General features: G+C 37.9%; 2 protein-coding genes across 6 annotated transcripts in view; both read left to right on the top strand.

Moving 5' to 3' along the window:
* Positions 1-13,415, top strand: part of LOC144200961 (F-box only protein 40) — a 75,021-nt gene extending 61,606 nt beyond the window's left edge. Inside the window, exon 7 of the mRNA XM_077723362.1 lies at positions 13,266-13,415. The gene's annotated coding sequence lies outside the window, so the exon portion shown is untranslated. The remainder of the gene's footprint in view (positions 1-13,265) is intronic.
* A 2,518-nt stretch (positions 13,416-15,933) lies between these two features.
* The window catches only part of nectin1b (nectin cell adhesion molecule 1b), a 136,375-nt gene continuing 129,426 nt past the window's right edge, over positions 15,934-22,882 (top strand). The window contains exons 1-2 of one of the 5 annotated variants that reach the window (XM_077722013.1): positions 15,934-16,544; positions 19,529-19,564. In XM_077722013.1, coding sequence (XP_077578139.1) covers positions 16,490-16,544; positions 19,529-19,564 — 91 coding nt within the window. In that variant the 5' untranslated portion in view covers positions 15,934-16,489. The remainder of the gene's footprint in view (positions 16,545-19,528; positions 19,565-22,882) is intronic. The other 4 variants (XM_077722010.1, XM_077722012.1, XM_077722014.1 and 1 more) reach the window with 4 other exon arrangements.

Here is a 22,882-nt window from a genome sequence, read left to right as displayed (position 1 = left end):
AAAAATGATGGTTTATGTTCTTACATTGATAAATGGAATTGACACAGAACTTTGAGTGATTGTTTCTATGCCATTGATGATGCTTGGTGTCCAATCTATTTTGATTGAAAGGGTTTAGTGATTGAATGATAGACCTGGTTGAAAACAAAGTACAAAGTTTGATAGATATGTCTATTTCTAGATGTGATTGAAAAATATATCTCGGCCAATTACACTCCTTATGAATGATTACAATTCCCCTTATTAAGCGATAAAAAAACACATTTTTACTCACATAGGGCGCACTTAAAAGTCTAAAATGTTCTACAAAGTGGACGATGTGGCCAATCAGTATGCACTAAATTCAAGATTCTGTAGATGTCGCTGTATGATGCTGAAATATTGACTGTTTGGGTACATTGCTTGCTGACACGCTATATTTATATAGTGAAATAAATATGGGTGCATATATCATGCTTAAAACATGACAATATTAGCGACGATTAATTTTTCTTAAGATAACAGTGACCGAGACAATCTGGAAAGAGTAAGGCAAGATTTTTTTTTTCAAAAAAATCCTGTACAAAAGTTGTTATATGCCATACACAATTTGAAATGATTAAAAAAAATTATAAACAATGCAAAAAAATGAATATGACAGCCACATCAGCACACCTGAATCATTGGGAAATGATAGTTTTTCTGCAGTATAACATTTTGTTGCTGACCCGTGTTATCTACCGACTTCAACTCCACTGAAAAATGAACACTGACTGTCATTACCCAGACAAAATACCCCACTGCCGGATCCGAGGAAAAGCTACGAAAAACAAAGAGTAGCACACGTCCATTGTAAAATTGGCTGTGGCTTATCAGAGGCATCAGTAAGATGATTTTTTTTCTGCGTTAATGGTGGGTGGGCGAAAGTCATTAGCAAATCCGGGGGCATATATGTCGAGGAAAAGCTTCCGTTCTCTTTGCCGAGTCGCTGGCGAAATGCGGCATGGTTCTATTTATAAAACTGGCCTGTCCTCATGAATAAACCTTACCAGGATGAATGCTTCCCACCGGGAATACAATATGGGAGCGAATAGGGGGCGGGAGGGTTTAATGTCCGCACTTCCATCACATGGCCGTCGTGTTGCACATAAACAGTCTTTGAAAGCAGGATGTGAACACAAATGAACAAACAGCTTATGAAAATGCACTCACGCCGACCAAGTAAGCATATTCAATTGGAATTTCAAAATAAAAGGCATGGGGGACTTTAACCCCTTCTGGGACAGTTGTGAAAGTGGTTTAGAACACCAACACCAGCTCAGGTTATAAGGCATGTGCTGTGGTAGTTAGTCAAAGAGATAAATTGAACATAAAGGCTTTTTTTGTTGGAAAAAAGTGGTTTTATGGTTTAAATATTTATTGTTTTTTGAGGTTGGGTGGGTTGATGATTTCTGATGGGACTCCCAGTCAAAATGATTGGATAAAATATTTTTTTTATACATTTTTAAAAAAATCCCAAGGCAAAATTATAAGAATTTATGCCTTCATTTCTCTTTTTTTCAATGTATTTTCTTTAATTTTGGAAATTAACTTCTATTTCCTTCAGTCATTCTATTTAATATTGCTAATGGCTTTTAAATTAAGCTGCAATTGGCCCTTGGGCTGTGAGTTTTTGACCCCTGGCTTTTAAGAATGTCATTAAAACATTTGAGAAAGAAAAATGTCCCGAATAGATTGGACATCCATCACCATCAACTTTTATGAATAAGTTCAGAAAAATGAAAACAAAGGCAATTTAGATTCCAATCTGCGGGACGTCTGATTTTTGTAAACAACTGTCAGCAAGTTTTATTCTATTTTATTTTTTTTGACGTGAGCCCTAGGTGATGCCGGCGGGATTGACAAGACTCTCCCGCTGGGTCGGGGGGCCCGGCGGATTCGGAATAAATCACAGCGACGGGTCTTAGCCTCTCGCCGCTAGCTACTAATATGTCTGCTGCCTGGCGAGATGGGAGATGCCGAAAAAGGCGCCCGCAGGGAAAAATGACTTGTGTGTGTGTGTGTGTGCTACAGTAGCTGAACACTTGATGGACGTTCATTTAACAGTTTTAAAAAAATAGGAAGATGCAAGTACCAACATGAATTTGTTAAACAGAGGATCGAAATCTGGTTTAAAAGGGTTAAAAAATTCAAAGTATCGACTCATTGGCCGCCATTGATATATGAAAAATCTATTTTGAATGGTGAATAGTAAGTAGTCCGTCTCTTTGTGCCCTGTGATTGGTTGTCCACTGATTACCCAGTAAACTGGGATCAGCTCCAGCACCCCTGTGACCTTGTTGAGAATGAATGAGTTTTTCTTTTACATATTTATTATTAGTTTTCTACTTTAATATTATATATGTATATTTTCATTTAAGAAAACATTTTATTTCAACCTTTTATTCTTAATATTTTTAAATTTATAGTTAGTTATTATTTGTTTTTGTATGTAAATAATTTTTGGGGGATTTTTCTCCATTTTTATTATTAGTTTTCTACTTTAATATTCCATATGTCAATTTTAACTTAAGAAATCATTTTATTTAAACTCTTAGTCTTAATATTTTTATATTTATTGTTCGTTATATTTTGTTTTTATGTGGTAATATTTTTGGGGGGATTTTTTTTGCATAAATTATCTCTATTAATAATGATTTGATATCAGTTCATGTGTGTATTGCGCTTCTGAAGTATTCATCCCCCTTCCGCACGTCATGTGACCTCTTCAGAATATCTCAGTGCTGTTCATATTTGATGCCTCTTGCCTAATTTAAAGCAGGGAATTAGAGCAGAAAATCAGTCGGAGGGGACACACACAAACACACACACACACGCACACACAAACACACACACTTGACACAGGCCGCCATCTTGTTCCTCGCACAAACAAAAAAACAACATACGACTGACAGAAAACAGAAAGACAACCCGACGTCACGGACCAAACGGCACTGTGATTCGTGCAAAACATCATTCATATTTCATACCCAAAATATATTATGAGCTTCCTGATGCTGTAGTGGTCGACTTGCATGACTTTGGTGTGGGCTTGATTCTCGATAATGGCGGTAGTATGATTGTGAGGGTGAAGATGTGTGATATGGTAGATGATATTTTGATTCAGTTGGTTTGTAAGTCTGACTTACTTTTTTAAAGAGAAGCCTCAATGGTAAAAGAGGCGAAAAGTCCACGGCGAGTCAGCACGCCCGGCAGCCTCCGCGTTTCTTACATAACTGGCTGTCCGCTAACCTTGGTTTTTCATCATGAGCTGAAACCCTTAAAGCATTCTTAAACCCACCTTTATAACCCTCATTTGAACACCCTGATTTCAAATACTATGTAAATACAATGGTTAATAATAAAAAAATATAAGTAATCATTATGATGGCATGTCAAAGCCAGAAAGTGTTATTAATTTTATATAAATACAATGGGTAATAATAAAAAAAAGAAATTATTAGGATGGGACGTCAAAGCCAGAAAGTGAGTTATTAATTTTATATAAATACAATGGTTAATATTAAAAAAAATATATAAGTAATTATTACTATTGGATGTCAACGCCAGAAAGTGATTTAATAATTTTATATAAATACAATGGTTAATAATAAAAACATATAACTAATCATTATGATTGGACGTCAACACCAGAAAATGAGTTATTAATTAAAAAAAATATTTAAAAAACTATCTTTTACGGCTAATTCTGATTACCTTGATAATCGCGCAATTTCAGATAACGTGATTAAATTGGGGACATATCATATCTGTTATCATATCATATTTCATCCACATCACAAAATCCCCAAAAAAAACCTACCAAAGAACATGTCATTTTTCAGCCAAATTTTCGTCCCTTCTGCACTATAATGCGCTAATTTCCCTTTATTTCCCAAATGCGACTTCAGACCTCAGGTCAGTTCTCCAAACAGAGCTTCTTTATTCTCCCTAATCTCATGTCGTGACCTCCTTTATCCAAGGTTCCACCCTTTTTATACGAAGGAGTAGAAGGTGAGCAACAGATGTCCAAATCTCACGCCAGAACAATAAAGCCTCACTGTTCTAATTTAGCCTTGAAAGTTACGATAAAAACAGTTTTCCACTCCTACAAGTCGAGGAAAGGCCAAAAAAAAATGAAACTAACTCAGACTGGAATTGAATTGAAGAAAGTCCCAAGCAGATAATGAGGGTTACATCTCTAACAAGCGCAATGCCATTTCCTCGGATGCAAACGGGGAAAGAAAGAAAAGCTCATTATGCTTATCGCCTGTCGGAAAGAGGCCAGATATCGATATTATGCAAGTTTTTTTTTTGGGAAATTAGTTTAATTCTTCCTTTTTCCCCCGCAATGGGCGAAATCCGTGTCCGTTTTCGGGCCGCCCACTCTAAAATGCATGAGGCTATAGTTTCAATTTGTGGTCTCGGCGTTATCGACTGGGTTTTTTTTTGTCGCTGGCTTTTCATTCATTTGGTGAAAAAGCGGACAGTTAATTGAACAGATGGATGATAATCGAGACGGGGCGCCAAAAAGAGGCTTCGTTCCTTCTGCTCCATTTTTGTGTTGTGTTTTTTTTTAGGACTCGTATTAACGGAAACGACAGATTAAATCAAATGAGATCACTAGTTGGTGATTGTCAAGAAAATGAAATGGCCGATTTGCTGACGGAAACATTTTGGCTGAGAATGAAGGCGATACATGTAGTAGAAATGGACAGTGGTTTTTAATTTGTTGTCCCATTGTGGCTTTTTCATAAAAGAATACGTGAAAGAAAAATCTGACTTTCATCAGTGCATCCATGAGATTAACAGTCATTGCAAATTTTCAGAGTTATACATTAACATCCATTCATTTTAGTGAAAATGTGCAAATTATGGCTAGCGTATTGGCCTCGCAGTTCTCAAATCAAGTGTTCAATCCCAATTGGGGTTCTTGTATGGAGTTTACATGTTCTCCCTGAGCTTGCGTGGGTCTTTTCCGGGTACTCTGGTTTCCCTACACATCGCAAAGAGATTCATACTAGGTTAAAGACTCTAGTCTTGACCCTCATTATGATAAGTGGCCAAATACCATTATATATTTTTATTATTAACCATTGTATTTATATTAAATTAATCACTCACTTTCTGGCATTGACGCCCAATTATAATAATTCATTTTTTAAATTATTAACCATTGTATTTATGTAAAATTAATAATTAACTTTCTGGTATTGACTTCGAATCATAATAATTACTTATATATTTTTTATTATTAACCATTGTATTTATATAAAATTAATAACTCACTTTCTGCCGTTGACATCCAATCATAATAATTACTTATATATTTCTTATTATCAACCATTGTATTTATGTAAAATTAATAACTCACTTTCTGGCATTGATGTCCAATCATAATGATTATTTATATATTTATTTTATTATTAACCATTTTATATATAAAAAAATAGATAACTCACTTTCTGGCATTGACGTTTAATCATAATAATTACTTCTATGTTTTTTATTATTAACCATTGTATTTATATGAAATTAATATTTCACTCTGGCGTTGGCGTCCAATCATATTTTTTTATTATTTAACATTGTATTGGTGGTATGAATGTGAGTCTGCATGGTCGTTTATCTCCCTGTCCGCCTTTACAGCTGACCGGCGACCAGTCACCTGGGATAGACTCCGACAATCCCCAACAACTCTAAGCAGTACCAAAGATAAATGAATATATATAATAGCGGATATGTTTACATAAATAAATCTGACTAGAGATTTAGTTTGCGTCAAGTCACAAGTCATCAAAACCATGTCGCAGCAACTCTCGATAACATCGCCGATAAACGCCGTCGATTCCTTCTTTCCCGACGTTTTTTTTTTTCATTTAGATACCGACCTCCAACGGCGCGTCGGTAATGGCGTGCTAATGCGCGACAAGCGGATTGAGAGCTCAGTCAAAGCGCGCTATTCCACGACGGCTTCGCCGCGGTCTGCTCCGCCCGATAAGGTGCAATCTGATTGGAGGAGATCAAACACGCCTGAGGAATATAAGTCACCTAGCGGTAAATAAATCCTAACATAGATGAATAAATACATACTCTCAAATAAACGGGAAGGAAACTTGGTGACAGTCCAAAGGCCGACTTATTTGTTCGGTGGAAATCGGGTTATCAGTACTCACCTGGTTTGCTAACAAGCTGTCTCATCAAGTTGACAAAAAAAGTTGTTTTTACCCTAGGAAGCAACATTTTCAGACTTCAAAGATAATGGGAGGAAATAAATAAAAAGGGAAAGGAAGGAATACTGTCAAGGCAATGGGGGGGGGGGGGGGGGGATCTGCAATTGTAGATAAGCCACCACTAGCTAAATTGATTACATTCTGTTTTCTTTAGTGTGTGATATTCTGCCCAACATGGAGGATGTTTTTTTTTTTTTTTTTTGGCCTGGAGCATCCCTGAAAAAGCTCAACGGCCACTTGTCGAGTCATTGGGTGAATTTTTTTTTAAGTTTCGGATTTTGACACCCAACTTTGGTTGGTTCTGTACTTATAAAACACATAAAGTTGTATTTGTTTTCATTTTATATGAAGTTATTTCAATCTACCCTGTAATTGGATGGTAACCAATAAAGGAGCTACTCCGCCTACTACTTGTCGTTAGCTGGGATAGGCTCCAGCACCACCGCGACTCTACTGTGGATAAGCGGCTTAAGGCAATGTATTTATATATGTTTTAATATATCATAGATGCCAAACGTCAAAAAATCATATTTAGTAGCTAGTGAAGAGAATTTGCTGATTTTCAGGCCCATTTTCTCATTGCATTTACCAGCAATACGTACAAAATTAATGCTTTATATTATTCACTTTTCTATTTTTTTGGAATAGTTAATTCCTGCAAAGTAATAAGAAAACTCATAGAGCAAATCTAAGAGAACATCTGTTAAGAAAGCCCACATTTAGTGAGGAACTGACTTTACTTTCAAAATAATTGAACATTTGGACAATCTGGAAAAGTTAATTAGAACATGACATTGCATTTTGAAATTAATTTTCATCCAAGTTAAAATGGCAAGCCAAAAACACCTATTTTTTTCAAGTTAATTGCTGTAAAAAATAAAACGTGGACATGTCTAACGGACGTGTAGCCTTGGCTATTAGAGGGGTAGCCTTGGCTAGTATAGGGGTAGCCTCAATTAGTATAAGGGTAACCTCGGCTATCTGAGGTGCAGATGGTGGTTTGACTTGCTGCTTTGCGTGAAAATTGCTTAATTTTATTTGATTTTCTGCTTTTTATTTTCCTAGTTTTGATACAAAATGCGTATTTCGTAGTTTGGTAACTGACTGACATAGTAAAATACAGATTTTAAGTGTATGGCAACCCTTATTTCTATATTTAATTCGGGAAAGATACCCCCATGTTGCGAGATGTCATTTGTTCCATACAATACAGCCCCCCACATGCAATAAGGTGGAAGTTGAAGTCACCCACGGCTAGAACGGTTCAGGCGAAATGATTGCAGCTTTGGGAGGGTTTTGCTGATGAGCCCAGTGTCACTGCCCAGCCATTTGCTGATAGCCCACCGGTCACTCGGCAGCGCTCTCATTTTCTCTCGCCGGGGTCTTTGAAGCCCGAGACCGAAATTAAAGATGTGCAGATATCACCCACCCGTGCACTCGGACCTCCCGCCCGCCTTGCTGGACTGATACGTGGTGCTTGCTATTGTATTTCATTCCTTTTGGGCGATGGAATATTCAATTCTCATTTTATATATTGAGAAATTTATTGTTTGTAATGAATAAGGAGCTAAGATTCGTCATCCATGTCTTTTAAGGCCGAATTTATGAGGTATCGTCATTGTTTCCCGCATTAGCAAAAAAATAAGGACACAAAACAAATACTACAGAACCCAATTCTGAGTTTTGGCAACATAATTTAGTTGTTTGATAAAACTCTAAATCAATTTTACCCAAAGCAATATTTTCTAGTGAGAGTAATGTTTTTTTTTAAGAGTAATTGCAAATTTCTATAAAATTGCCTTGCCAGGATTCTTCTCTTGCATTATAACGAGTAATTGACCAAAAAAAACGAAGTAAGCTACACAAGCAAAGTCAGAAGTAGTTAAGTTAAGTCAAAGACAACATCTTTAACAAATTACACTTAGATTAATGACCACAAAGACCTATTTATCCAACAGAACTTCAACGGAAACTAGGAAATTAATGAGGAAGACACAATAGTCGAACACAAGGGCAACGATGGACCTGATTGGACGATACAGAACAGGATCACTTAATTAAACACCACATAACACAAACAACATGAAAAATAAGGATCCAAATAAGGGATTATATCGTCTTTTCATTCACTATTTTTGAATTCACTTGGCCATTTTTTACTCAAGTAAATGACACGTTAAATAATACATCGCTAAAGTCGTGATGGAATGTCGTTTATTAAAATGTAATAGGGACGAAATGATTTCCTTGGCAAAAGACATGAATTTTGATAGTGCATCACATCAAAGAAATGATGGACACACTTAAGAACGTCCACTTACACTCGTCCTTCCTTGAGATATGCGCTAATGGCTAATCCGGATTTCGAGTGTGACAGCAGACCTCGGCTAATTAATCCACTTTGATACATGCTTCGATACGGACTGAATGAGCCCAGCGAGCGACGCCACACGTCGAGTCGTGACGGAGGGAGGAGTCCGACGGGCAGGCTTATCTCTGTGGCATAACCCTCTGAAAAATTTGCATGATTCCAGAAAATGGTCTCCATCAGCTTGTAGCTCGTTTAGTTTTATGACAAGACATCTGTAAAATGTTGACGCAAGACATCATTTTGATGGACAGTTGACAGATAGTCAAAATGGGGACGGTAAATTCTTATTTGTCCCAGAACAATCATTTTGACACTTGTTACTAACTGGTGAAATGCCATAGAAATGTTTTATGGTTTTCACGCAATTAAAAAAATATTCGACAAAATCAGTCAAAATGAACCATCAACTATAGTTAAGAATTTTTTTTACCCAAGAAAATGCTTTTTCAGGCTCTTAAGAACATTCATTCATTCATTTTCTGAACCGCATATGCTCACAAGGGTCCTTGGGGGTGCTAGAGCCTATCCCAGCTAACTATGGACACCCTGAAAAGGTGGCCAGCCAATCGGAGGACACAATGAGACAAACAACCAATCACACGCATTCGTATCTAAGGAAAATTTAGCATAACATTAGCCTAGCATGCATGATTTTTTAACGTGGCAGATACCCGAACAAAACCCATGCAAGCCCGGGAAGATCATGCAAACTCAACACAGTGCGGAGCCACCTGGGTTCGAACCCTCGACCTCAGAACTGTGGCAGTGAATTCAAATGAAAATTCACCTTACTATTATTCGATAATTAATCTTTCTAGTCGTGGCCTATTGTAACCAGACATCATTTAAAGGGCCAGACATGCTGTAATTACAGCTTGAAACAAAATTCTGACTTTATTTTTCTTTCTTTTGTACTCAAAATGATCCAACGTTGCTAGAAAAGATTTGTTTTGAAATCGGAATGTTTCTACAATCAATAGCCCAATTAATATTAGTCAAAGCCATCAAATGGGCTATGCTTTTTAAAATGCAAGTCTATTTAGTGCAATGACGCGTATATATATTGAGATAACACTCAAATGACGCAAATTAAAGCTGTCGCCTGCAGTGCTTTCATTGATATCTTTTTTGAAACTTGTATTTTGCACTTTAATGCTTAAGATGACAAGTCAAAATGAAGAAGAGAGTTCAAATGCATGCTAAAAGCATTTCATATGCAATTAGATAGATATCCTAATGGAAATATGTGCAGTAAGAACTGTAAAAAAACAAATCAAAGCCTACTCATCTTAATTTTGTGGGCTTTTCTCAACCAGCATTAGAATATATAACACGGCATAAACCAGGGAAGAGTCACACTTTTGTAATAAACCTATAGAGCGATGAAATAAATCACTGGACGTAAATGGAAGGCAAATACAGTACGGACTGTCTCCATGCAAATGTGTTTTTATTGATGCGCTCCTTTTTGATAATGGAAATAAAATGAGTAGCCTCAGGCAGTAGGTGAAAAATAGCTGCAGTATTCTTCCTACTGCATTTTAACTTTCATTCCAGCTACGGTTTTGTTTTGGTGTTTAGGATATGAAGCAGTTTAACTCTTCTTTTGTGGATTTCTTGTATTGTGCTACTTGAGTTTTTTTGTTGGTGTTGTTATTCTTATTTTTCCAGCTATGGAGGGAATAAAACATAGCCGGAAATGCATAATGATTTAAAATGATTTGCACAATAGGGTGCATATTCAATGAATGGCCTAGTTTCATATATAAATGTGATAAAATAACAAAGGGTGTTGTGAATGGATATGTCTAAATCCTGAATGTAAGACGAGCCCTACTTTTTCAATATTTTTTCAATGAAAAAAACATCGTCTTATATTCAGGTCAATACGGTTTTAGTTGCATTGGATTTTAAGGCGCCATACCAAGTTTTGAGAGAATTAACACATTTTAGAAGCACCTTATAGTACAAAAATAGAAAATACGATAATAGTATTATTAAGATTATTAGTGGATTTTTTTGTGAAGCGTTTGTGATGTTATTTGTTGCTAGGCAGAACTTATACGGCTGCCCTCAACATGAAAAAACAACTCAGACAACAAATTGTTGGCATACTTTTTAATGAAACTTTGGAATTGGAATAAAATTGGAACTCGCTACCGGGTCATATGTCATATTTGTTTGACCAGTCACTGTCATTTCTGATTGGATTGAGATTTGGAATGTGGATAGTCATATTTTTCCAAAGCAAAAGCAAGCCAATTTTGATGATTTTCGGTGTCACCTTCTCCATCTGCTCTTATCGTCCCACCATAGTTTGCTTTTCTTGCTCCGACCTTGCCCACGTTCCTCTGCTCTTACTGCATGCTGAGCCGGGAACGGGCGGAATTGTGGGCGTGGCTGACTTTAAATCGTCCCTTAAACAGTTCGGGAATTTCTTAGAAGTAATCAAACCCTTGGCGAGTCAACACTTTATCAATTCAGGGCCTTTTTTTTGTCTTGATGATGCGGCAAAGCATGATTGCTGAATTTTGAGGATGCAATCGAGTAATTAAACACCATTTAAGATGGGATTTGAGGGTATCATTAGAGATGGAGAGGTACATGTATGGCGTTATAATTAGAGTTGCATTGTAAGTACAGTGAATCATTTGGGAAATTGAGTAAATCATACTTTGAGTAGAGTGAATAGCATGCTAATTGATCTATTGAATTGCCATTGGTAAATTGTCGATTGCATTGCTTTGTAACTTGACTGAATTGTTTTGCGTCACCATAGCTGAGGGCAACTGTATAGTATGTGACTAAATTGTCAAAGAATCATATCCTATTACATGGAAATTGAAGTGTATTTTGTCACATGGGAAGAATTGAATTGGATTGTATGAGGGTCAAAATGAATTGTATGGATGGAGTATATTGCATTGGATATTATAAAGACTACTGTATTATATTATACTTATATTGTACTGTATATTATAGGAGAGCTGTCAATCGTCAAAAAGCATATTTTGTAATGGGGAAATTGAAGTTTTGATATAAAATGCATATTTATTGTTTTAGTTAAATATGCTGAACTAAACTACTCAAGATTTGTAGTAATTGGCTGTTCTGCTATGGTAACTTTACAAGTATAGTATTCTCAGTTTATCAAGAAGTGTATCGACCTCAGTTTACCTCGAGTGGTTTCAGCTTGAATTGATTGTGACGATGAGTTCTTTTGTTTTTCCAAGTCGAAATGTTGTCAATTTCTATGCGCTGAGGTGTGAAAGTAACACATTTTGAGGGATATTTTTTGCAAAAAAGGAGGGTTCACTTATGCTTGTGGCAGGACTGACGCCATGACGGCTTCAAGTGGTGAGAAAGAAGGCCGTTGATAGATAGTTGAGAAGCATCTATCAGTGCAAGTGTCATTATCTTCCCGGTAAGCACAGATCTATCTTTTGCTGAACTTCATTCGGCAACATCTTAGCACTTTTGAGTGTGGATGAGGAAATAGAATTCAAAGTGGAGGACTTCTATTTCCACATAGAGAAATGCTGACATTTACTTTCAAAGAGTGAAGACAGTTTTTTAATAATCTCTTTAACTCGTTCAAGATTCACTTGAACTCTTTTTGGTGATAATAGACGTCCAATCACGTGGCTCTTTTCATTCTTATGCTATGAATTTAAATGATTTTTTTCCCTCTAGTGGATGTCCCATCCATTTTATAGTGGGTGGTCTTCCCAAAAGGATCGTATAACAAAGGTTCGAGATGCTTAGGTCGATCTCAATTATTGATCAAACATGGTGCAGGTGAAAATCGACTTTTTTGGGTTTGTGTTCAAAGAGTTTTTCACAATGCAGTTAAAGTCTAACATCTACAAAACTAAACTTAACAAAGTAAACTTACCTTGCATTAAAACAAAAAAAGATAGACCAAAATTTGGTTAATTTACTTAAATTTGACACTGAAAACAATCATTAACCTGTAACTTCATTTTATTCAATGCAGTTTTTAACACTACTAGAAAAAATATAATAGAATAAAATCATGAACGTAATTGAAAGTAAACCTAACAAAGTAAACTTAAATTGCATTAAAAACATATTTTTACACCAAAATGTGCTTTACTTACTTAAATTTGATACTGGAAACAATCATTCACCTGTAAATACTCTCATTTTTTTCTTCAATGCAGTTTTTAAACTCTACCAGAAAAATATATATATAATAAAATTAAAATCATGAAAATAATTGGGCTTGCATATAAGTTTATTGTGAAAAATGACTTTTTTTCCCCAAATCAAATCAAAAATCAAAAGCCTTTATTGTCCTCATACACAACTGTGTCTAATAAAATTCTTAATGCCAATTTTGTGTTATACGCAGCTGTGTATGATGACTATAAAGGCCTTTGATTTTTGATTTGATTTGGGAAAAAAAGTCATTTTTCACTGTAAACTAATGTGATGACAGCGTATTTTTAAATATCATCTAACTTTGTAGAAGTTTAATTGAATACAACTAAGTTGAACTGGAAAATAATGCCTAAAACTTGTTATGAGCCCCAAAAGTTTAATATTTTGCCAACACAGTAAAAGAAAATACAAAGAATTAAGTAGATCATCTACTGATACTCAGCTATTATTTACAATAGGAGATGGATGCCAAATCGCATATGGCGGCGCCACGGATCCCATCCAACACGTGTCATTGTTTTATCCTGAAAGAAGTCGCACTTCGTAACTTAGACAAAGAATACAAAGAAGAAAAAAAACTAGCTTGAAAAGAATTGCTTGAGTAAGCCATAATTTTGTCCTAGTTTGGCTTGGAAAGGCGTGTGGAAAATCCCAACAGTAAAGAACTCAACCCTGGTTGCTCCACTGCTGTTTTTGAATTCATTCGAGCTGCCATCAAACCTTAACTACGTATGGATTGGTTTAAAATAATATGAAGTTATTCTCGATTTGAAGTCCCCTGCGTGTAGATGGTTTTGAATTATGAAGTGATATTTGATATGTTCTCTTGTGCTGGAGTAACCGTGACTGCACATGGAGCAGCAGCATTGCACCGTAAAAAAAAAAAAAACGTACAGAAGCGCTAATCAAGTCTTTCCCTTTTAATGTGGATGTTATTTATTCCTGGAAGGCCTTTTCAAAAGCGCTCATGAAATATGGAAGCGATATTGGCGTAAATTGGGTTTCATTGCTTTTGCATTTGCATATGCTGCATTTGAAGCAGATCTGCAGTTTGAAGGACTCACAAAGTTGAAATATGCTAACTGATAAACAACATTACTTAAGGAAAGTGTCTATCTTAGTTTGTCTTGATTGTCAAATTAAGGATGCTTATTTTAAATGTGGAAATTGTGGTTCTATTAGTAAATCACCCATCAAATGGTATTGTGGTTAAAATAATGGCAAAATTGACATATATACATACCGTATTTTCACGACTATAAGGCGCACCCTCAACAAATGACACATTTTTTTTCTTTCCAAATATAAAGAACACTGGATTATAAGGCACCATGTCTATTTTGGAGAAAATGTAAGACTTATAAGTGCACCTTATAGTCCTGAAAATACGGTATATAAGCTAATTTGAATACTAACGGGGCAAGAAATCTACTGTAATTGTCGAACCATTTAATGATGATCAAAATTGATTGGCTGTCTATCACCTTCAATAGGAGCCAGTTATTTTTATACTTAAAAATAAGTACATTTTAGAAATATTTTTTACCGAATTTTGATTCTCTGGAAAATAACATCACTGTACTTGATTTCTAATCATATTATCGGATCTGGAACATCTCAGCTAACGACAACTGCTGAATGACAGATTTGCTTAGCATTTTATCATCGGAGCTTTCAGTTTAGTGAGCCCAATGATAAGCATCGTCCAAAAACAACAAAAACTGCTTTTCCTATGCTTCCAAAATGGGAGTTCAAACCAAGTGTAACGAGAATAAAAAAAAAATGAACGGCTTCTGGCTTTGCACAATGTATTCAAACCCAGCAGATGCTAATGTAAACAGCAGAACATTTTAGTCACATTCACTTCCAGCCGTGCTTCCTTATCTACAAGCCTGTAGTCATTTAACTCAAACATGAATAGCAAACTGCAACGCCACAGTTGACAGGATACGCGCATGACCCACTTTATACTCAAAGTACTTTAAACTCAACATAGCACAAGAACTTCACGCTGAAAGTACTTCGAACTCAACATAGCGCAGAATCTCCAAGTGGTAAAGTTTATTCTACAGAAGAGTCAAATGTCATCAACGTGGATAAAAATCGATGATAACCCTGAACGTCGGAGTCAATGCGGCAAATCCAAAGGGCCGAAGAAGAGTTGTTGTTTTTTTTACGGCTTCTGACGCTCAAGAGGAAGCTGACCATTGATCCCACGGTGAACCCAATGCCGGCCCTTTGGGAAGTAGAGAAGGCGAGTGATTACCGCCATTGAACAGGGCAAAAGTATTGGAGCTCTCTTTGTGCTTACACCAAGCGAAATTTAACACGCTCGGGAGTTTCCACTTTGCCTCGTCGTTAGACAAAACTAAACATTGACTTGGCAGGAGCTCATCTTTACTTATAAAGAAGGTTTCAGGAGGCACCAGCAAGTTTTATTATATATGTATTATTTGTATACATATATTTATAGCTCATTTGCCTTCATATTTAAAAAAAGAAGAAGAAAAATACCCCATACTTTCATTGGATTTTCTTCATTTTGGACATTTTCTCTTCTGCAAATGTAATTTTAGTAATATGATAAATATATTTGGCAAAACAATACAGTTTTAACCCACTCTTCCCTGGATTATTTAGTTGTTGCCTTTAATGCAATCACTGGCATTAAAAGTTATATACAAAATTAATTTCAACTTGGACGGCTGGCATTGGTGACTATGTATCACGATCATTGATGGCGATCAATAATCAAATCCAATTTGACCGATTAATCAGTCAAACTGTTTTGGACGTCCATGGCCGTCAATGGCATCCAGTCAATAAATACTACATCCAATAAATACATTAAAAACAATTTAAAATGTTGCTTTCAAACGCAAGAGCCACAAATGTAAAGGGGGAAACAAATCAAACAAACAAGCAAGTTCTCTTCTTCAATAACAATGACAAACAAAATGGCAAAACTGTCAAAATCATTGCCCAAAATCAAGTAAAGATGCACGAGCGACTATGTTTTGGCCGCCAGTCAATCCAGTTTTCCCGACTCCTCCCTCCTCTTCGACGTCGATCCCGAGCTCCCCCCTTCGGATTCCGGAGGAGGGACGCCCGTCTCTAACTCTCTCCCTCTCCCGGCCGCTTTTGCCTGCCTGCCACTCTCGGTCGGGAAGCCGCCAGTTTGCACGATCGCCTTGCCTCAGCGTGGAGCTCCGTTGCCTCTGCTGGGAATTGACAACCTTCGCTCCAGGAGATCATTCCGGATCTTTTCACTTCCTCCTACCGGGGAGGGAAACTTGAAGCACTCGGTCCGAGGAGAAGGGGGACGGACGGTTGAAGTCTTGGGAAACAACTCCCACCCCCCAACCCCCTGCCAGCCAGGCAGTCCGGCCGGCCGTCGAGCTCCAAGACTCGGATGGAACCACAGCGACTCGCTTGACGCACAAGTCCCGTTTTAATTGATGCTCGGACACCGCCTCGATTGCTAGTTTTCGGCTTGGCTTTTTTTGGAGGTAGCAGCCCAGTTTGGACCAAGGGGACCCTCCACTCTGCAAGCAAGCGAGCGTGTGTGTTTTTTCTGCTCTCCCCCCTTTGAGCGCCCTGCAAGCGGGATTTGCGCAAGTTGCATGCACGCTCTTTGTACGCTGTTCTAACAGAGAAGACCCCTCGGGAGAATTGAGGTGCGATGGCGCAGATGTGTGCGGGGATTTGCGTGCTTCTCTTGGCATTGCACGCACAAGGTAAAATGAGATCCAGTTATACTAAAGAGGTTTTTATTTTATTTTATTTTTGCACTCTAATTATATTGCAACGCGCATTTATTCACGTGCGTGTTTGCTGCAGAATACTTACTAGTTGGCTGTCATTTTTATAAAGGTGGACGGCAGGGGGCGTTGTGAGCGAGGAACTGCAAAGTTTGGCTATTTTAATAGGGTTTTTTTTAAGCAGAATTTGCTCTCCAATTGTAATTGGATGAATTTATTTAATGAAATGAACACCCATAACCCCCTTTTCTTTATCCTCTCTCGTCCAAATCCTTTGTTACGCTTTTGGGATTTGACCATGTTGGGGTTTTATATTCCATGCTTGTTTGAATGTGTGGGGATGCTTGGCAATTTTTCATCCTGGCTTGCATTGATGTAGATAGACGCCCAATCCTTTTGTAGTTGGAGGGTGGCAGGGAGTGAATGGACATTCATTCGCTGCCGCCCTTCAATTTAAAATGGATTGGACATGTACTAGAAATCTGGTATTGACGTCAATGGTACCGAAAGAGTTAAAGTCGATATTCTTAAATAATCTGATAGGAAAAAGTGCCTTGAAAATAAACAATCGGTATTCCACCCAAGGTGAAAAACAAGGGAGATGTTGACCTTGCCGACGGGTGTGTTCGAACAGCGATGGGTTACTTTGATCACAAAGAGCTCTGTGTGATTTACAGCGAGATGATCCCTTTGCTTGTGGAGAAGATCAGGATTAGCGCCATTCCCTTGTGTGTGTGAGCGTGCGGATCGACGAGGGGGGAAAAGTGTTTGAAGCTGTTCAATCAAGGGAGTGTGTGGAAAATGTCTCCCAAATTCTACTTGAGGCGTCTTGGGGAAAGCCAAGGGAAAATATTGGGGTAGAGCGTTGGAAGACGAATGACTGAAAATCGGAACAGCTACCGTGTCACAGTCACTGGGGTTGTGCCAGATCTGATCATGTGATTGGAATTTGAACCCAATTTCAGTATTTTCAGGGTTTTTGAAGTGTATTTATATAGTGTTCATTCATTAATGGCTATTGATAACACAGATGTTCAATCGCTGTCAAACTGGACTGTCAATGGCATTCCAATCCTTATTTTCATTCATTTTCTGAACTACTTAGCCTCACAAGGGTCGTGGGGAGTCATGGGGCCTATTCCAACCAACTATGGGTGGCCAGCCAATCGTAGGGTACAAGGAGACGGACAACCATTCATGCTCACTCTCATACCTATGGAGAATTTAGCATACAATTAGCTAAGCATGCATTTTTTGGGGCGATGTGGGAGGGATCTGGACTACCTGGAAAAACCCCACACAAGCCCAGGGACAATATGTAAACTCCACACAGTGAGGACCCACCTGGGATTGAACCTTCGACCTCAGAACTGTGAGGGCAATGTGTTAACCACTTGGTCACCGAGCCCCGCCCCTTAGTGGTACATTAAAAAAATATACATGTACAAATAATACATTATATATATTTATCTACATGGAAGGCTTACAATGCTGAAAAATAGTCAAAAAATTCGCAGAACTATAGAAGAAAACTATTCCGGAATAACTTTTGCATTCCAACACTGTCCTAAAATGGCAAATTTTGAACAAACAAGTATACAAAGGACACCCATTACTGTTTTTTTTCAAACTGTGAATGAGTGTCTGTTAATAGAAAGAAGCTGGTTTCTAAATTCTCCCCGTTAGACACGCAGCAACAAGAATTTGCTCTGCCGGCCCTTGGGGGTCAAAGGCCATCGCAGTAAAAGCCCTCCCGCCTTTTAAGTCCTAATTGATATACAACCTGCTCCAAACTCCGCCTCCATTGTCTAATCACAAACAAGTGGGAACAATCCCGAGATCGACTCGTGTTCCGGGACGCCTGCGGGCCGAACGATGGCTCGCGCCAGATTTGAAACGGCGAGCCCTTGCCAAAGAGACGATCGGCGCGAGTGGGTAATACGAGCTCCTGCTGTCCTTGGCCGGCCACCGTTCCAAATTTTGGATTCAATTTGCATCTTCCGCCAGGTGGCGGTCGGTAGAGTTAGTCCGTTGATGTCTCTCTTATTTAGCGGCAAACCGTGAGTTATTCACCGAGACTCCAGGCGAGTGTGAATCGCACCATGGCCGTCCTTGGCGGGATTCATGGCTCAATGACGTTAGATTCATGCCAGGATTGCATTAGCGTGATGTGAAATATGCCTTCCAAGCGGATAAGAACATGTTTTATCCAAAAAAAAGTGTGATTTTGGTGTTAAAGTATGATTATTTTGTGTGTTATATACGCCTTTCAAACATACCAAGTGGTTTCCCAAACTTTTGATACAAACATCACAGGCTTGTCCTTGCATTTTATATTACGTATGTTAAGCTATGCATGAAATAGCGAGATAACGTGAACAAACATCAAACATGGATGCATATATTATATCGATTGAAGTACTTGCATATGGAAGTGGACGCTGTGCTGTGATATTTTTTTTTCTCTCTCCTGGGTTGTAGCTTCAAATTAATTGCATTTTTAAAGCCGGAAACGGTTTTATCTTATAAGCTGTCATTGGCGGTGATAGACGTCCAGTTCGTGTTGTGGCGAGCAATGAATAAATCATCGTTTGGAGGTCTGTTACCGTCAATTTAGCTAAAAAAATATCTTTCATTTCAAGTGAATTTACGTTTTTTGTTGTTTACGCCTGTTGGAGGCAAAGCCATGTTTGTTTAAGTAATAAGGATTAAACATAAACTGCTTATCTTATAACCTGTTTGGAGTCTGGAACTCTACCCGCCCAAAAACAATGGATAAATGACAAATGTTTTCAATTCGTTATGGGATTATTCGTTTGAATGGTTGGGATTTGGTAGGGTTGCAGAATAGGACTGTAAAGTAGGACCTCAATTTATAAGTAGACCCGTTCTGAGTCTGGAATTTCAACAATTCAATGAGAAATGGTGATATTTTGCTAAATTTGTCCTCAATTTCCCAGGAAATGATGCATCCCAAAGCACAGGCCCTAATAGAGGTAAGCCGGTTTGTTTTTTTGTTTGTTTGGCGCTCTGAATTAACCAATAACCTTCAGCTTGACTTTGAATGGACTCTTTAGAGTTAGTAGAATTCATAGAATGCTGCATTGGGGGTTTGTGAGTCCTTTTGAGGGGTTAGTGCTTCTTTTTCACCACTTTTTCACTTTCTTCTTCTCACTTAACATAAAAAATAACGCAGTTTTTCCCTTGGCATGTACTTGTTTGCTGATTTCTTGCCTTTTTTTCCCTCTATGTTTTGGTTCTATGAAATATAGTCATGGGGAAGTCAGGTGTGGCTCTAAGAAGGTTTTTGAATCTTATATTTTACTCAAGTTTGACTTCTTTGCAACTTTTACAATGATGAATGGTTGTATTGTTGTATCTTTATATTAGAGATGTCACAAAAATCACAATATATCAATGTTTAAGGTCAGGTAGGGTTTTGGTTGGGTTTTTTTGTCAAATGAATGATTTCATTTATAGTTTGGACAATATTTCAGCTGCAAAATGTCAGTTAGCTCATCCTGGTGTGTAATCTTGGGATATAACTTTTGAAAATTGGCGTTAAATTGGTCATTTACATCGTCATGTCTGGGTCTTCAACGCTTTTAGTAGCAATTTCAAGCTATTATCTGTATTTATTTTCTTCCCTGATATTCCGAAATCACTCCCACTGACGACAATAGATGTCCATACCATTTCAGTTGGGAAGTCTGGCAGAAAATGAACATTATTGACTGACACCTTGCCCAGTGTACTTTTACCATTAGGCTAATTACTGGTACGATGCATCCTGGGCAGAGGAAGATGACATTATATATTTTTTTTTACTCATTGGCTATACACTTATTCACTTCCATTGACTTTACAATTTGACGCTCAGCCAAATTGCCGTGGCTTTATACTTGGAGGAGGTACGCAGCCGTCTTCGTTCTCGCCGTAATTTGCTTCACGGTGGCAATTTGTACCTCGCGCCGATGACGCCGTCGATCAACGGGCGCCACGCCGCACAGGGATTGTAAGTCTTGATGGTTGGCGTGTGAATACTAATTGCTGTGATTCAAACCTCCTCTGGGGGGGCATCTCCTCCAGTGATGGATGGGCAGGAGACTTCCTGGGAGAGTGTCTTGAAGGCGAGTTGACAGGAGATTAAGCGTGGCGCGGGAACCAATGGGAGCGCCCGAATCGCTCGCTCCCGACTTCTTTTTGAGGCGGTAGCGCGCCTGTCAAAGCTCTCCCGGAACGCTGTGCGTGAAATGGAAAGTTTAGATTCCGTTTTGTCTTGCCCCGCGGTAATTTCCAGCCTCTCAAAAAGCACTTTTTATTTCACTTGAAATATTTGCATAGCTTGCGTTGCGTGTCCATAGTCGGAGGAACGTATTAGGTAAGGTTTGAAAAGCGTCGCCATCTCACAGCGGTGTTGCAAATCTACTTTATGAACAAAAATGTGCGGATCAGAGGATACCAAGCCAAGGGGGGTTTATAGCTTTGTAGTAATAATAATAATTCTAACTGTAAAACTATTGATGTGGCTGCCTTTTATAAAAGATGAGATATTGATGCTGTACTTTGCTTAAAAAAATGGCAATCGAGTTGTATTTTTCTCCAGAGTTGACGCAATATTGGCGTAAAAGTTTTCCTGAATGGAACACCAAAGATCACTTTTGTATTACATCAAAAAATAACTTGTTAAAATGTCCTAGAAAGAAAGAAAAAAAATCAATTTTCCTACAAAGGCAAACTATGTGCTCACGCCTATCAAATAAAATGATAGTATTATTGTTTCACTTTCCTTAAAAAAAAGGAAACAAACAATCATTGTCATATTTCACCAAAAGACAAATTTCGGCTATTGAATTGGCCTAACAAAAGATTGGTGCTACAAAAACATTTTTTTTAAACTAATTTTAGCATTTTGGAACTTAAGTTCAAGAAAAAACCTATTGATTTTTAACAAGTACTTAAACAACAGCAAAAACTTTGCTAAAATGAAGACAAACTATGAAAAGATAACCCAAAGATAACCCAATATTTGTCATATTTTCCTATCCACTCATTGAATTAGTTCATAAAAACTCTTGCTATTGAAACTGTAATACATTTTTACCATTAACAGTCCCCATTCCAACACATCAAATTGATTGGACATCTTATCTTGTCAATGGCAAATAAAACGACAGCTCGGAAATATATAATTATACTTTAAATCCTTGACATTCCGCTTGGTTTCAACTGGAATGTCAGAATCAGTAACGCCAGGCAAAAGAGGAAATCAATGAAGGGGATCAAATCTCGCCCCGAGCTTTTCTGATTCGGCATTTATTTAATCTGTCTTCAACATTTCTGCCTCTTTCTGAACGACAGATTCTTGTCGAAAGGATTAAACGGTTGAAATCCCGCCCAACTACTCTCGCTCCATCCCCAGCGCCGTTTCTTCGCTTCTTTGTCGTTATGGTTGCGTTCCGGCCTCTCTTGATAAACTTATCTAGCCTTCTAAATTGATCGTAATCTTCTCTCAACCCAAATGTTGAAGGATCTCAGAAAGCCTGCATAGTTTTTTTTCCCCATGACACTAATTGGCTAGCAAATAGCTGCTAGGATTGCTTTGAGCCTCTTGGGCTGTTACCATAGTGACAACCTTTCGCCGCCTACAGTCATGCCACCAAGCAAATGATATTTGTTCCTTTTACGCCATCTTTCTTCGTAGGGCACGGACAAAGGAGCGCGGCCTTTGTTAGCCATGTTTTCACGCGCTCAGCTGGAGAAAGATGCGAGTTAAGTCGCAAGCTCATCGGGGATTGGAAGAGGATAATTCGCCACCCCTTCCAAGGCTGGGTGTTTTTAAAATAAAGTAGATTTGAGGAGTGTGCCGCCAGTCTGCCCACCACTCCAACAAGTCGCAACTGAGCCCACGTTAGGATAAGCACTCAAATATGATTCGCTTTTAACCGTCCTTATTCCGTTACCGGACATTTGGTCGCTGGTCTTTTGGTCGCCGGTCTTTTGGTGGCCGGTCGAATGTACTTGGATATTAAACAGTACTTAGATATTAAACAGTACTTAGATATTAAACAGTGCTTAGATATTGAACAGTACTTAGATATTGAACAGTACTTAGATATTGAACAGTACTTAGATATTAAAGAGTACTTAGGTATTAAACAGTACTTAGATATTAAACTTTCTCTCTTAGACATTAAACAGTACTTAGATATTAAACAGTACTTAGGTATTCAACAGTACTTAGATATTAAACAGTACTTAGGTATTCAACAGTACTTAGATATTAAACGTTCTCTCTTAGACATTAACTAGTA

Source organism: Stigmatopora nigra, chromosome 8 (genome assembly GCF_051989575.1).
Source record: "Stigmatopora nigra isolate UIUO_SnigA chromosome 8, RoL_Snig_1.1, whole genome shotgun sequence".
NCBI classification, from domain to species: domain Eukaryota; kingdom Metazoa; phylum Chordata; class Actinopteri; order Syngnathiformes; family Syngnathidae; genus Stigmatopora; species Stigmatopora nigra.
The sequence above is the reverse complement of the archived record's forward strand: the minus strand, read 5'-3'. Positions and strand labels throughout refer to the sequence as shown.